The sequence below is a fragment of the Coregonus clupeaformis genome, chromosome 21, assembly GCF_020615455.1.
Source record: "Coregonus clupeaformis isolate EN_2021a chromosome 21, ASM2061545v1, whole genome shotgun sequence".
Taxonomy (NCBI): domain Eukaryota; kingdom Metazoa; phylum Chordata; class Actinopteri; order Salmoniformes; family Salmonidae; genus Coregonus; species Coregonus clupeaformis.
This window is the reverse complement of record NC_059212.1, coordinates 25832416-25846221: the sequence shown is the minus strand read 5'-3', so window position 1 is coordinate 25846221 and position 13806 is coordinate 25832416. Positions and strand designations below refer to the sequence as shown.

At 45.2% G+C, this 13806-nt stretch overlaps 1 protein-coding gene across 3 annotated transcripts in view; it reads right to left on the bottom strand.

Annotated features, from left to right (window-relative positions):
- The window catches only part of LOC121535151 (ephrin type-B receptor 1), a 325240-nt gene that overhangs the window by 58468 nt on the left and 252966 nt on the right, over positions 1 to 13806 (bottom strand). For all 3 annotated transcript variants that reach the window (XM_041841921.2, XM_041841922.2, XM_041841923.2), the window contains one exon: positions 3632 to 3756. In XM_041841921.2, the coding sequence (XP_041697855.2) occupies positions 3632 to 3756 (125 nt within the window). The remainder of the gene's footprint in view (positions 1 to 3631; positions 3757 to 13806) is intronic.

Below are 13806 nucleotides of genomic sequence, written 5' to 3'. Positions count from 1 at the left end.
ACGTTGTGAAATTCTTCTCCCCCCCTGCGTTTGAAGACAAGCTGACTGTGCAACTAGCGTAGCTTGAAAGTCCATTGAAACAATCATCCACCGCTCCATAACTGCATGACACATAAAATACTAATATCACCGGCTCTTAGGCACGTAAAGAGATGATCTGAGAGACCAGGAGGGACGGCCCATAAGGCCATTTTGATACATTTGATTTAAAAAAAAACAGGTTTTAATGGCTGCATTATCTAGGCTATACGATTCCCACGGTGCGAGCAAGAGAGCGAGAGTGGCCATGTGCAGGGGAGGGTGTAATAGACACAAATCCAGTAGCTAGACACCCCTCCGTAATTGGTTTTTATCTCTAAAGGACCACATCATCACTTTACGACTGTACAGAAGTTCCTCCTGCTATAGCAGGCATATATCACTCCTCACCTCTCCACCAGATAGCTGATGTGTGGTGAGCGTTCTGGCACAAAAATGGTCGCCAATAGAAGAATCACACACACATAATAGCAACTTCCATTGTGGACTACCTAGTAGATAGGGCTGTTACAGTGACCGTATTACCACCATACTGGCAGTCACGAGTCATGACCGCAGTCAAATTCCACTTGACCGTTGAGTCACAGTAACTAGGCTTCTCCAAAACTACGCTCTGATGCCTCTGATGGTCATTAGTAGCCTACAAAAATTGCTAACAGCCAGTCGCTAATGCTCTGGTACTCAGCGCTCTATCGTCCATCTAATCACTCTGACATCAATGCAAATGCTTCAAAAATCAAATCAAACATGTCATGAGAGCCAGCTCCTCATGGTTGATGCATGGAATGAAATAAGTGTTCCTATAAACCCATGTTGCGCAACATTTCTATAGGCTATGCTGTGCAATTGCGTGAGAAAAGTTTTGATGACCTCTATTAAAAAGAGGATCCCATCAGATTTCTATAGACTAGGCCTACTATATATTTATTTCTCAATTTTCCTAATATAAAGCACATTGCTTCACTTTACAACCGGAGTAGCCTACCTTGCTGGCATGAAAATGAACCGCGGGAAAAGCATCCTCCATTCGCTATTCAAGTGCATATGAATTACATGTATTTATTTCCCCTGCCCCTGTTCTGACAGGTGCATGATAATGGTCCATTCTAAATCAAAACTAATTTCACAAATATATTATTTAGTATATGTAAAGTCAAGATTAAATTGAGACTAGTCTGATGGGTGAGAATATCATCACTTGTGAATGATGCCCAGCGTGTGCAGTCTATGGCAAGATACAGCGCATGCATTCTTTTACTTTTCAAATCATAGTCGCATGCATCATGTAGCCTACTAAGCCTAGCCCATAGACCTATATTTACATTTTACATTTTAGTCATTTAGCAGACGGTCTTATCCAGAGCGACGTACAGTTAGTGAGTGCATAAATTTTTTCATACTGGCCCCCCGTGGGAATCGAACCCACAACCCTGGCGTTGCAAGCACCATGCTCTACCAACTGTTTTGATAAGGTTTGTAACTAAAGTGGCCAAATAACTCTAAGCGTAGCCTATAGTCCTAGGACCCCTGGAACAGAGTTGGAACTGTATGACATAGTCAGATCAGGGCCTAACATAAGGACGACTCAGAATATGCTATTCTGTTATTCTGAAATAGGCTACATTTTCTTCATATCATAATGTTTCTTTAGACCTGTCTAAAATACATTATGGATTTATTGTGATGGTGTAGGCTATATTACATTTATTAGACTTTTTTAAATGTAGATGTTCCAAAGGTCTGAATCAGTGGCTTGTAGGCTATGCGTGGAAGCCAGGAGATGCTAAATGTGTTTATGTTAATTAACGATCAATTACCGTGAGACCGGTTAGTTATTTGCATGACAGTTACCGGTTGACAAAATGTCCCAGTCCTCCTGGTGGAGGATGACTGTGTTTAGGGCCAATGTTGGACCCTGTCAGGATCAAAACATCTCAAATACAGTGTTACACAAAAAGACCACAGAGGTAGGAATTTCTGCAGCACAGTATGTCACCGGGCAATCATACACACACACACACCCTCGCACGCATCCACGCACACAGTATGTGACCAAGCAATCACGCTGTCACACACAGGGTCATATGGTGCATCTCTCACCTGATCATATTCCTATGGGGGGGAGAGAGAGAGAGAGAGAGAGAGAGAGAGAGAGAGAGAGAGAGAGAGAGAGAGAGAGAGAGAGAGAGAGAGAGAGAGAGAGAGAGAGAGAGAGAGAGAGAGAGAGAGAGAGAGCAGACAGACAGACAGACAGACAGACAGACAGACAGACAGACAGACAGACAGACAGACAGACAGAGAGACAGAGAGACAGAGAGAGAGAGAGAGAGAGAGAGAGAGAGAGAAGAGAGAAAGAGAAAGAGAGAGAGAGGGAGAGAGAGAGAGAGAGAGAGAGAGAGAGAGAGAGAGAGAGAGAGAGAGAGAGAGAGAGAGAGAGAGAGAGAGAGAGAGAGAGAGAGAGAGAGAGAACCACAGACCGACAGACAGAGCAGGAGAAAGTGCCCTCTAGGTAACCCTCACCTGCTTTCCCCTATGCAATTAGCAACCTTATCTTCATTAATTAATCAATATGTGAATAATGCAGCCCAGGTCAATTTGTTTGGAAGGACACGCTACAAAGACATCAGTAGGATTATGACATCAATATTTATGAGCAAACAGCAGGTTGTATGAGCGGTATTTGCATGACACTAAGCTGTGAAGCGATAAGGTTTCACAGGGGCCATATTGGATTCTGGTTCATGACCCATGCAGCAAAGTGGAGCTAAATAATTTTCTAAAATGTGGTGTAGAAAGTTTTCAAAGGACTAATGAACAAAATTGTGTGTGACCATGAATTCAAGTCTGGCATAACAGGGAATGTAGAGAATACCAGGTTGCTATTGTGAAAGATTCTTGTTCGCAATGACATACTGTACCTTTGTAAGTAAATACAGGATAGATGGATTCGATCTGCTTTGAAAACCCTTAACATACAGATTCAAATATTTTATCTAAGAAATGGAACACAAGTGAACACATTTCAAAGGCTAAAACCTGCATCCAACCAACCCACCAACCTATTGACCCCCTTAAGTGTCCTCTAGACTCTTGTCTATTCTGTGCTCTATTTCATTATTCCTGTAGACCGAGGCCTTGGGAAAAGTCTACAGGTCAATAAGGCCTGTTCCGTAGATACTGTACTCTGGGCAGCTCATAGGTTACTAAAAAGGTTCTACTGTGTAGGAGCAGACGGTAGCTGACGGGTCGATGCTAGCCCCACCAGACGCATAGCATTACTGCAGTGAGGGGAGCGGGGAGGTCAAGGCATTCACTTCATCAGACGGGGAAGGCAGGGAAACCAAACAACAGTGGGATGGAGAGATGGACTGGAGGTGGAACTGAGATGACATATTAACAGCCAGGGGAGTTTAGGGGTTTCGCTTCGGCACACAAGAGAAACTACTGTTGGGTTTCTTTTAAGTCGATACATGCACAGATACACACACACACACACATTGTGTAAGCAGATGAACATGCTCTTGAGCAGACATGCTCTTATACACACGCACACACACACACCCACACCCACACACACGCACACTGTGCCTACCTTCTCGTAGAAGCGTAGCTCGTAGTCCAGGATGATTCCGTTGGGCTGTTCAGGCTGTGGCCATGACAATGTGAAGCTCTTCATGGTGGAGCTCACCTGGTGCATGATGGGTACGATGGAGGGGGCTGAAAACAGGAAACAGGAAGTGAGACTGAGATTAACAAAATTGCCTCTGTGCCTTGTAGTAGCCTGAACGATGCAAGAATGTAGCATTGAAAGCTACTAAAAACACAATGTAACACATTCTAAATTCATGCCAGTAAAAATCACCAGTCAGAGCTGTCATGGGGCAGCTAACACATCTTTTAAAACGTCCTCACTCTTCAAGGTCCCCATTTCTCTCTCTCTGTGTCCGTCTCCGTCTCCGACACAACAAGGTAACAATCTGCGCTGGGTCTGAATAAAATCACTACCTAATGAGGCCCACTGGAGCATCTAAAATTCGGCCTGGGAGCACAGTGTGGGTCTATTCTCCACTATAATTCAGTCTATACCTGATTCATTAAAAAATTCAAACAGTTTGGAGTATCCTAATACATTGTGTTTCTCTGTCTCTCTCTCTCTCTCTCTCTCTCTCTCTCTCTCTCTCTCTCTCTCTCTCTCTCTCTCTCTCTCTCTCTCTCTCTCTCTCTGCTCTCTCTCCCACTCAGACACAGCACACCTGAGCGCACACATATGGGCTGTGAATTAACCCAACACCCCAGCAATCTCCAGCTCATTCCCTTGCTTTTGTCCTCCGCGCTATCATCCCTCTATCATCATTCCTCGTTCCTGTCTTCCTGGGCTGGGTGGGGGCGGAGATGGCGAGCGGCAAAAGGCCAGCGTTTAGCAGTGACTGAACAGGAATAATACATTGCCCCCAGTATATGGGAAGGGAATGCTTTCCCTCTCTCTTTGCTTATCTTTTACAGCATCCATTCCAGAGATGTGGAAGGCTGGGAGATCGAGGCTCATGTATTATGACCCCCAAACATACTGATAGACACACAGCGGCATATATGTCTACACACACTCACTTTTGTTGAAATAAACCCTTCCACCATCTCATTCTACCACCCACACTACTATTCACACATCCTGTGCCCCTGCCTCCCATACACACAAACACACCGAACTTTCCTCACACTTCAGCTCCCAAAATCCCCAAGTAACCCCCAGACACTCACCTCCACCCCACCTGCTTCCCTCTCTCGTTCCAGCTCACGCACTCTCATCCTATCCAGGCCTCACCTTGGTGTGGCTAAGCCTCCTCTCTCCTCTCTGGCTGCCTCATGCTCCAGTGCACAGAGCTCTGCTGGGCCGCATTATCAATTACCGGCCCTGGGCACAGCACAGCACTGTTACTGACAGCCCCAGTAGGCCCAAATGCTGCTGCTGTCTACCCTGCATTATGAGCTTACAGTAGAAAGGGGGTAGCAGAGGGGAGTGTGTGTTCCAGAACAGACTAAGTGTGAGTCCAAAATCGCTCCCTATTCCCTACATGCACTACTGTTGACCACGGCCCATAGGCTCTCGTAAAAGATTTTACACTATATAGGGAATAGGGTGCCATTTGGGACGCAGACTAAGACCCAGACTGTATTTAGCCAGACAGATACAGTTTGACCAATTATATTAAGACCAGGCAGGCATTTGTGATTCTACATGGTTTCACATCACGTCTCAATGATTGGTTGTGTGCTGCTGTGTTAAATATTCCCATTTGAAAATCTCCACACAAAGAAGTACAATATACTGTACCCCCTGCCTAAAAGTCCCAATTAAATAATAGTAGCACTTCTGCAGGTCATGGATAAAACGTTTGCCAAGTCCTCGTTCTGAAGGACTGTGTGTGGGTGTGTGTTTGCGAACACAGACGTGTGTTAGTGCCCTGTATGTAATGAGCCTGTGTTTCTATCAGGACTGCTGCGTCTGTACCTGGCTGGAGATCAAGGGTCAGGCCCACTGAAACCATGCCATCCACTCAAAACGCGTCCCAACCGTTACCAGGGGACACCAGCGCTGACAGTGATTGGTTGCTGTGCCCTGCACTTCTCTCCTCCCCCAATCCCTCCCCCCTTCGCTCGCTCCTCTGTTCCACTTTTATCTGGCCCAAGTGGCTGTACCCAGCTTTTAATGCAGCACTCGGCTTAACATTAATCAATGTCAAGCCTCCCAGTGCTGCTAGCCAGGGAGGGAGGGAGGGAGGGAGGGAGGGAGGGAGGGAGGGAGGGAGGGAGGGAGGGAGGGTTGGAGGGAGGATTGGAGGGAGGGAGGGAGGGAAGGAAGGAAGGAAGGAAGGAAGGAAGGAAGGAAGGAAGGAAGGAAGGAAGGAAGGAAGGAAGGAAGGAAGGAAGGAAGGAAGGAAGGAAGGAAGGAAGGAAGGAAGGAAGAGAGAGAGAGAGAGAGAGAGAGAGAGAGAGAGAGAGAGAGAGAGAGAGAGAGAGAGAGAGAGAGAGAGAGAGAGAGAGAGATGAGGGGGGAGGGAGAGCAGTAGAGGAAGGGGTTTTTACCTGCAAACTGCTACTCTAACAGAAGGCCATCACATTACACATCTTACGACTCTATACCTGCACACTATTGCACAGGGCCATTACACATCTTTTACAAAAGGGAACGAAAGCTCATTCATTTTCACCAAACCCCCAGAAAATAACTTGGGTGACCTCTTCCCATTCTCCCTCTGCATCAACTCCCTCATTGTGATTTTCCCGGGATAAGCTTAATACATTTCACATTCCATGATCCACATTCCGCAGGGCTTTCATCCCTCAATTCCCAGCTGGACGTTCCTGATGTGCTTGACTGATTCCCAGTTTGACGATTGGTCGGAAAAGTCCCAATAATTGGTAAGATGACCAAAGGCCCAAGGCCCATTTCATCACACAGAACAATCTAATTCCAGGTTTTTCCTTTAAGACTGAGACCTCACCACAGCACCACAACACCAGGCTCTTACAGTCTCTCCCTCTCCCTCTCTCAACCTCTGTCACTCTCTCTCCCTCCTAGGCATGCTGGTTAACCACTGCCTCCCCATTAGCAATAGCTCAGAGGGGCTGCCCAGTCGTGACTACATGGTAATGGACCCCTCTCACAGATCATAGGGATGTGGCAGCTCTGCTCTGCTCCGTTCTGCTCTGATCTGATCTGTGCTGTTCTGTCCCTTTCTGTGTTCTGTTTCTATTAGTTTCTTTCAGGAAACCAATTAACACTTTTTTGAATCACTCCAGTGATGCCAGTAGTGACACTACTCTTGAAATGTAGATGTTAAATAGGCATTATTGGTGCCTTCTAGAGTTAACTAGAGCATGGGATTGTCTTTGAGTGTGGTGGGTTTGCTTAGAACCTTCTCACAATCACATATTGTACTGTGGCCAGAGGAGAGATTTAGTGGCGAAGACCGAAAGTAATGAAGGCAACTTGTCTTTTGGTTTACGCGATTCCTCTTTCTCTGTTGTACATTTACATTTACATTTTAGTCATTTAGCAGACGCTCTTATCCAGAGCGACTTACAGGAGCAATTAGGGTTAAGTGCCTTGCTTAAGGGCACAGACAGATTTTTCACCTAGTCAGCTCGGGGATTAGAACCAGCGACCTTTCGGTTACTGGCACAACGCTCTTACCCACTAAGCTACCTGCCGCCCACTAGATGAAGACGTTTTAAGGTTTACATTTTTACATTTTACATTTTAGTCATTTAGCAGACGCTCTTATCCAGAGTGACTTACAGTTAGTGAGGGCATAAATTTTTCATACTAGCCCCCCGTGGGAATCGTACCCACAACCCTGGCGTTGCAAGCGCCATGCTCTACCAACTGAGCTATAGGAGGCCAGGCCTGTTGCCTGTTGTCTGGACCTATGGCAGTCTCTATGGGGGTGCCACAGGGTTCAATTCTTGGGCCGACACTTTTCTCTGTGTATATCAATGATGTCGCTCTTGCTGCTGGTGACTCTCAGATCCACCTCTACGCAGACGACACCATTTTGTATACATCTGGCCCTTCATTGGACACTGTGTTAACAAACCTCCAAACGAGCTTCAATGCCATACAACAATCCTTCAGTAGCCTTCAACTGCTCTTAAACACTAGTAAAACTAAATGCATGCTTTTCAATCGAACGCTGCTAGCACCCGCCCACCCGACTAGAATCACCACTCTCGACGGGTCTGACCTAGAGTATGTGGACAACTACAAATATCTAGGTGTCTGGTTAGACTGTAAACTCAACTTCCAGACTCACATAAAGAATCTCCAATCCAAAGTTAAATCTAGAATCGGCTTCCTATTTCGCAACAAAGCCTCCTTCACTCATGCTGCCAAACATGCCCTCGTAAAACTGACTATCCTACCGATCCTTGACTTCGGCGATGTCATTTACAAAATAGCCTCCAACACTCTACTCAGCAAATTGGATGTAGTCTATCACAGTGCCATCCGTTTTGTCTCCAAAGCCCCATACACTACCCACCACTGTGACCTGTACGCTCTTGTTGGCTGGTCCTCACTACATGTTCGTCGTCAAACCCACTGGCTCCAGGCCATCTATAAATCACTGCTAGGCAAATCCCCGCCTTATCTTAGCTCATTGGTCACCTTAGCAGCACCCACCCGTAGTCTGCGCTCCAGCAGGTATATCTCACTGGTCATTCCCAAAGCCAACACCTCCTTTGGCCGCCATTCCTTCCAGTTCTCTGCTGCCAATGACTGGAACGAATTGCAAAAATCTCTGAAGCTGGAGACTCTTATCTCCCTCAATAACTTTAAGCATCAGTTGTCAGAGCACCTTACCGATCACTGCACCTGTACACAGCCCATCTGAAATTAGCCCACCCAACTACCTCATCCCTATATTGTTATTTATTTTGCTCTTTTGCACCCCAGTATCTCTATTTGCACATAATCTCTTGCACATCTAGCATTCCAGTGTTAATACTATTGTAATTATTCTGCACTATAGCCTATTTATTGCCTTACCTCCATAACTTGCTACATTTGCACACACTGTATATATATTTTCTGTTGTATTTCTGACTTTATGTTTTTTTTACCCCATATGTAACTCTGTGTTGTTTTTATTACACTACTTTGCTTTATCTTGGCCAGGTCGCAGTTGTAAATGAGAACCTGTTCTCAACTGGCTTACCTGGTTAAATAAAGGTGAAATAAAAAATAAAAAAATAAAAAAATCTAGGTTTGAGGAGTTCAGTAGCATTCAGAGCCATTCTCCTCCGATCGCCTGCAGCTAGCTGCCAGTTTCTGGATTCAAGGGACAAGCTACAACATTTATGATAAACTGGCATCAAATGAAGTAAAATGACACCCTGAGCCAGCCCTGAAGAGGATGATGAAATGGTTGGACACCCAGCTCCTCTCTGCCCTCTTATAGTCAGTCAAGTGCTGCGAATTGAGGCAGTGAGAAAAGCAACAGCCCATGTAAAAAAGAATGAAGAAAGTTGCACACTATCACACTCTGACTGACTGACTGAAAGATTGATTGATTGAATGAATGAATGAATGAATGAATGGATGGATGAATGAATGAAATAACCATTGGACGTACTATTAATCGAACGAAGAAATAATGAGCAATCTATTCAATACATTCAAGTGAGTATTTCTTTTTTTTTTTTACAGTAAAGTATGATTGTGTCTTCATCTGTTCCTACTCGAAACCAACCCATGTACACCAACAACACATGGAAATACTCAAGGCATTCAAAGCATGTAAACACAAAACATAATGAGTAGGGATCCAAACAGGCCTCACATCCCTCTGGTTTTAGTAATGTCAAAGGCTCAAATCCCTTTGGTATGTCTGGTTGTTTGGATTTGGCTTCAACCACTTCTATCTCTTTGTATCTAGAATCCCGCTGAGCCGCAGACTGTTTTCATGAACTTGCTGGGTTTCGCTGGTTTCCACATGCCCAAAGAAGGCTGCAAGATGAATAGATGGAGATGTTTGGATTTTGGGAGTACTTCTAAAAACAGTTGCAGTGGAGTGGAATGGGAGGAGTGTTTAGGTTGGTGATTGGTTTGGCAGTTGCCACAGAATCTAGATGTGCGTTCAACAAGGGAAATACCTTGCAAACGTTGGCTAACGTAAGGCTAACGTAAGCTAACATATTCATATTCATAACACTAGCTAACACTCTGAGAAGGTAGTGTGCAGAGAATGTAAGTGTCTGATTCGGGTCTAAACTGTTGCTAAAAAGAATAAAGTGGCCATGTAGACATTCTACTATATTTAGTAGGAATAGCTAAGTCATTGTCAGTTTGAATATTGTCGCTAAAAAGACACAGTAACCCTTACATAAACTAAATGTTTGATGTTTCACCATAACATTTTGGAATGTTCACTCAAATCCTTCAACTGAAATTGTTACTCTGGCAACATGTTCACCGCAAACAGAAGCCTTGTTGAACTCGCCTCAGGTTACAGAGTTGTGCAAATCAGGAGAAAAAGACAGAGGCAGTGAAAAGTAGTAAAAGAGGGAAGAAAAGTCCCTCTCTGAGTGATGTCATTCAGCTGTTCATGTGGGTTAAGTGTCCTGGATGGAGGGATGGAGGGTTGGAGGGAGAGAAGGATGCTGTTGAGGACATTGTGTTACCTCAGAGAACATTTCCTACATTTTCTGGAGGTTTTTAAACATCGTCTGGTCCTTGACTGTAATGACCCTAGTATGCATTAACCTATCTTAATGGACATTTAACATTTACCACACAACCCTCAGGTCTGCACACGGTGTGCTCCTAAGTGAATTAAAGCATAATGTTCCCCAAAAAGACATCAAATGGGAGATGGCAGCTTTTGACTATACAGAGATAAAGATGATTAAACCTGGGCTGTAGAGTGAGGGTAGTAAATAACCTGAGAAGTGTGTGTGTGTGTGTCCAGTTTAGTGCAGGCTGTGAATCAGAGTATTGATCAGGCCTTCATCCCAGACACACACAGGGATCTAGGACAGTTTAATGACCTCTGCACTGATTCACACTGAATCATCTCTGCACCAAACCATATTTACAATGTGCAGGGATACTGGAGGGATGGAGGTAGATACAGTATGTATATGGGTAAGGTGACTAGGCATCAGGATATAAGATACACAGAGTAGCAGCAGCTTGTATGTGAGTGGGTGTGCATGTGTGTAGAGTCAGTATAAATGTACTGTATGTGCATATTATGTGTAAGTGAGCAGATGGAGTGTGTGTGTTAGAGCAGGTAGGGCCATGTGAGTGTGCATAGAGACAAACATTTCAAAATAAAAAAGTCAATGAGGATACAAGGTTAACTTGTACAGTGAGGGAAAAAAGTATTTGATCACCTGCTGATTTTGTATGTTTGCCCACTGACAAAGAAATGATCAGTTTATAATTTTAATGGTAGGTTTATTTGAACAGTGAGAGACAGAATAACAACAACAAAAATCCAGAAAAACGCATGTCAAAATTGTTATAAATTGATTTGTATTTTAATGAGGGAAATAAGTATTTGACCCCCTCTCAATCAGAAAGATTTCTGGCTCCCAGGTGTCTTTTATACAGGTAACGAGCTGAGATTAGGAGAACACTCTTAAAGGGAGTGCTCCTAATCTCAGTTTGTTACCTGTATAAAAGACACCTGTCCACAGAAGCAATCAATCAATCAGATTCCAAACTCTCCACCATGGCCAAGACCAAAGAGCTCTCCAAGGATGTCAGGGACAAGATTGTAGACCTACACAAGGCTGGAATGGGCTACAAGACCATCGCCAAGCAGCTTGGTGAGAAGGTGACAACAGTTGGTGCGATTATTCGCAAATGGAAGAAACACAAAAGAACTGTCAATCTCCCTCGGCCTGGGGCTCCATGCAAGATCTCACCTCATGGAGTTGCAATGATCATGAGAATGGTGAGGAATCAGCCCAGAACTACACAGGATGATCTTGTCAATGATCTCAAGGCAGCTGGGACCATAGTCACCAAGAAAACAATTGGTAACACTACGCCGTGAAGGACTGAAATCCTGCAGCGCCCGCAAGGTCCCCCTGCTCAAGAAAGCACATATACAGGCCCGTCTGAAGTTTGCCAATGAACATCTGAATGATTCAGAGGAGAACTGGGTGAAAGTGTTGTGGTCAGATGAGACCAAAATCGAGCTCTTTGCCATCAACTCAACTCGCCGTGTTTGGAGGAGGAGGAATGCTGCCTATGACCCCAGGAACACCATCCCCACCGTCAAACATGGAGAAGGACACATTATGCTAAGGGGGTGTTTTTCTGCTAAGGGGACAGGACAACTTCACCGCATCAAAGGGACGATGGACGGGGCCATGTACTGTCAAATCTTGGGTGAGAACCTCCTTCCCTCAGCCAGGGCATTGAAAATTGGTTGTGGATGGGTATTCCAGCATGACAATAACCCAAAACACACGGCCAAGGCAACAAAGGAGTGGCTCAAGAAGAAGCACATTAAGGTCCTGGAGTGGCCTAGCCAGTCTCCAGACCTTAATCCCATAGAAAATCTGTGGAGGGAGCTGAAGGTTCGAGTTGCCAAACGTCAGCCTCGAAACCTTAATGACTTGGAGAAGATCTGCAAAGAGGAGTGGGACAAAATTCCTCCTGAGATGTGTGCAAACCTGGTGGCTAACTACAAGAAACGTCTGACCTCTGTGATTGCCAACAAGGGTTTTGCCACGAAGTACTAAGTCATGTTTTGCAGAGGGGTCAAATACTTATTTCCCTCATTAAAATGCAAATCAATTAATAACATTTTTGACATGCATTTTTCTGGATTTTTTTGATGTTATTCTGTCTCTCACTGTTCAAATAAACCTACCATTAAAATTATAGACTGATCATGTCATTGTCAGTGGGCAAACGTACAAAATCAGCAGGGGATCAAATACTTTTTTCCCTCAATGTAGCTATTTTGTTAGCTATTTATCAGTCTTATTGCTTGGGGATAGAAGCTGTTCAAGAGCCTGTTGGTGCCAGACTTCATGCATCGGTACCACTTGCCATGTGGAAGCAGAGAGAATAGTATATGGCTTGGGTGGTTGGAGTCTTTAACAATTTTCTGGGCCTTCCTACCACACCACCTGATATACAGTAGATGTCCTGGATGGCAGGGAGCTCGTCCCCAGTCATGTACTGGGCTGTCCGCATCACCCTCTGTAGCGCCATGTGATTGAGGGCGGTGCTATTGCCATACCAGGCAGTAATGCAACCAGTCAAAATGCTCGCAACGGTACAGCTGTATAACTTTTTGAGGATTTGAGGGCCCATGACAAAAAATTTCAACCTCCTGAGGGAGAAGAAGCACTGTTTGGACCATTTTAGGTCTTTAGTGATTTGGACACCATGGAACATGAAGCTCTCGACCTGCTCCACTGCGGCCCCTTAGATGTGAATAGGCTTATGCTCGCCCCCCTGTTTCCTGTAGTCCACGATCAGCTCCTTGGTCTTACTGACGTTGAGGGAGAGGTTATTGTTCTGGCACCACACTGCCAGGTCACTGACCTCATCCCTATAAGCTGACTCATCATCACCGGTGATCAGGCCTACCACGTTGTGTCGTCAGCAAACTTGATGATGGTGTTGGAGTCGTGCGTGGCCACATAGTCGTGGGTAAACAGGGAGTACAGGAGGAGACTAAGCACACACCCCTGTGGGGCCCCTGTGTTGAGGGTCAGCATGGCGGAGGTGATGTTGCCTACCCTCACCACCTGGGGTAGGCCCGTCAGGAAGTCCAGGATCCAGTTGCAGAGGGAGGTGTTCAGACCCAGAGTCCTGAGCTTGGAGGGGACAACGGTGTTTAATGCTGAGCTGTAGTCAATGAACAGCATTCTCACATAGGTATTCCTCTTATCTAGGTGGGTGAGGGCAGTGTGGAGAGCAATTGAGATTGCTTAATCTATGGATCTGTTGGGGCGGTATGCAAATTGGAGTGGGTCTAGTGTGTCTGGGATGGTGGAGTTAATGTGTACCATAATCAGCCTCTCAAAGCACTTCATGATTACAGAAGTGAGGGCTACAGGGCGGTGGTCACTGTGGCATGAAGCCTTAGAGTTCTTCGGGACAGGAATGATGGTGGTCATCTTAAAACGTGGTGATTAAAGACTGGGACAAGGAGAGTTAGAATATGACCGTGAATATGGCTACAAGCTGTTCTGCGCATGCTCTGTGAACGCGCATTGAATACCATTGGGCCCTGC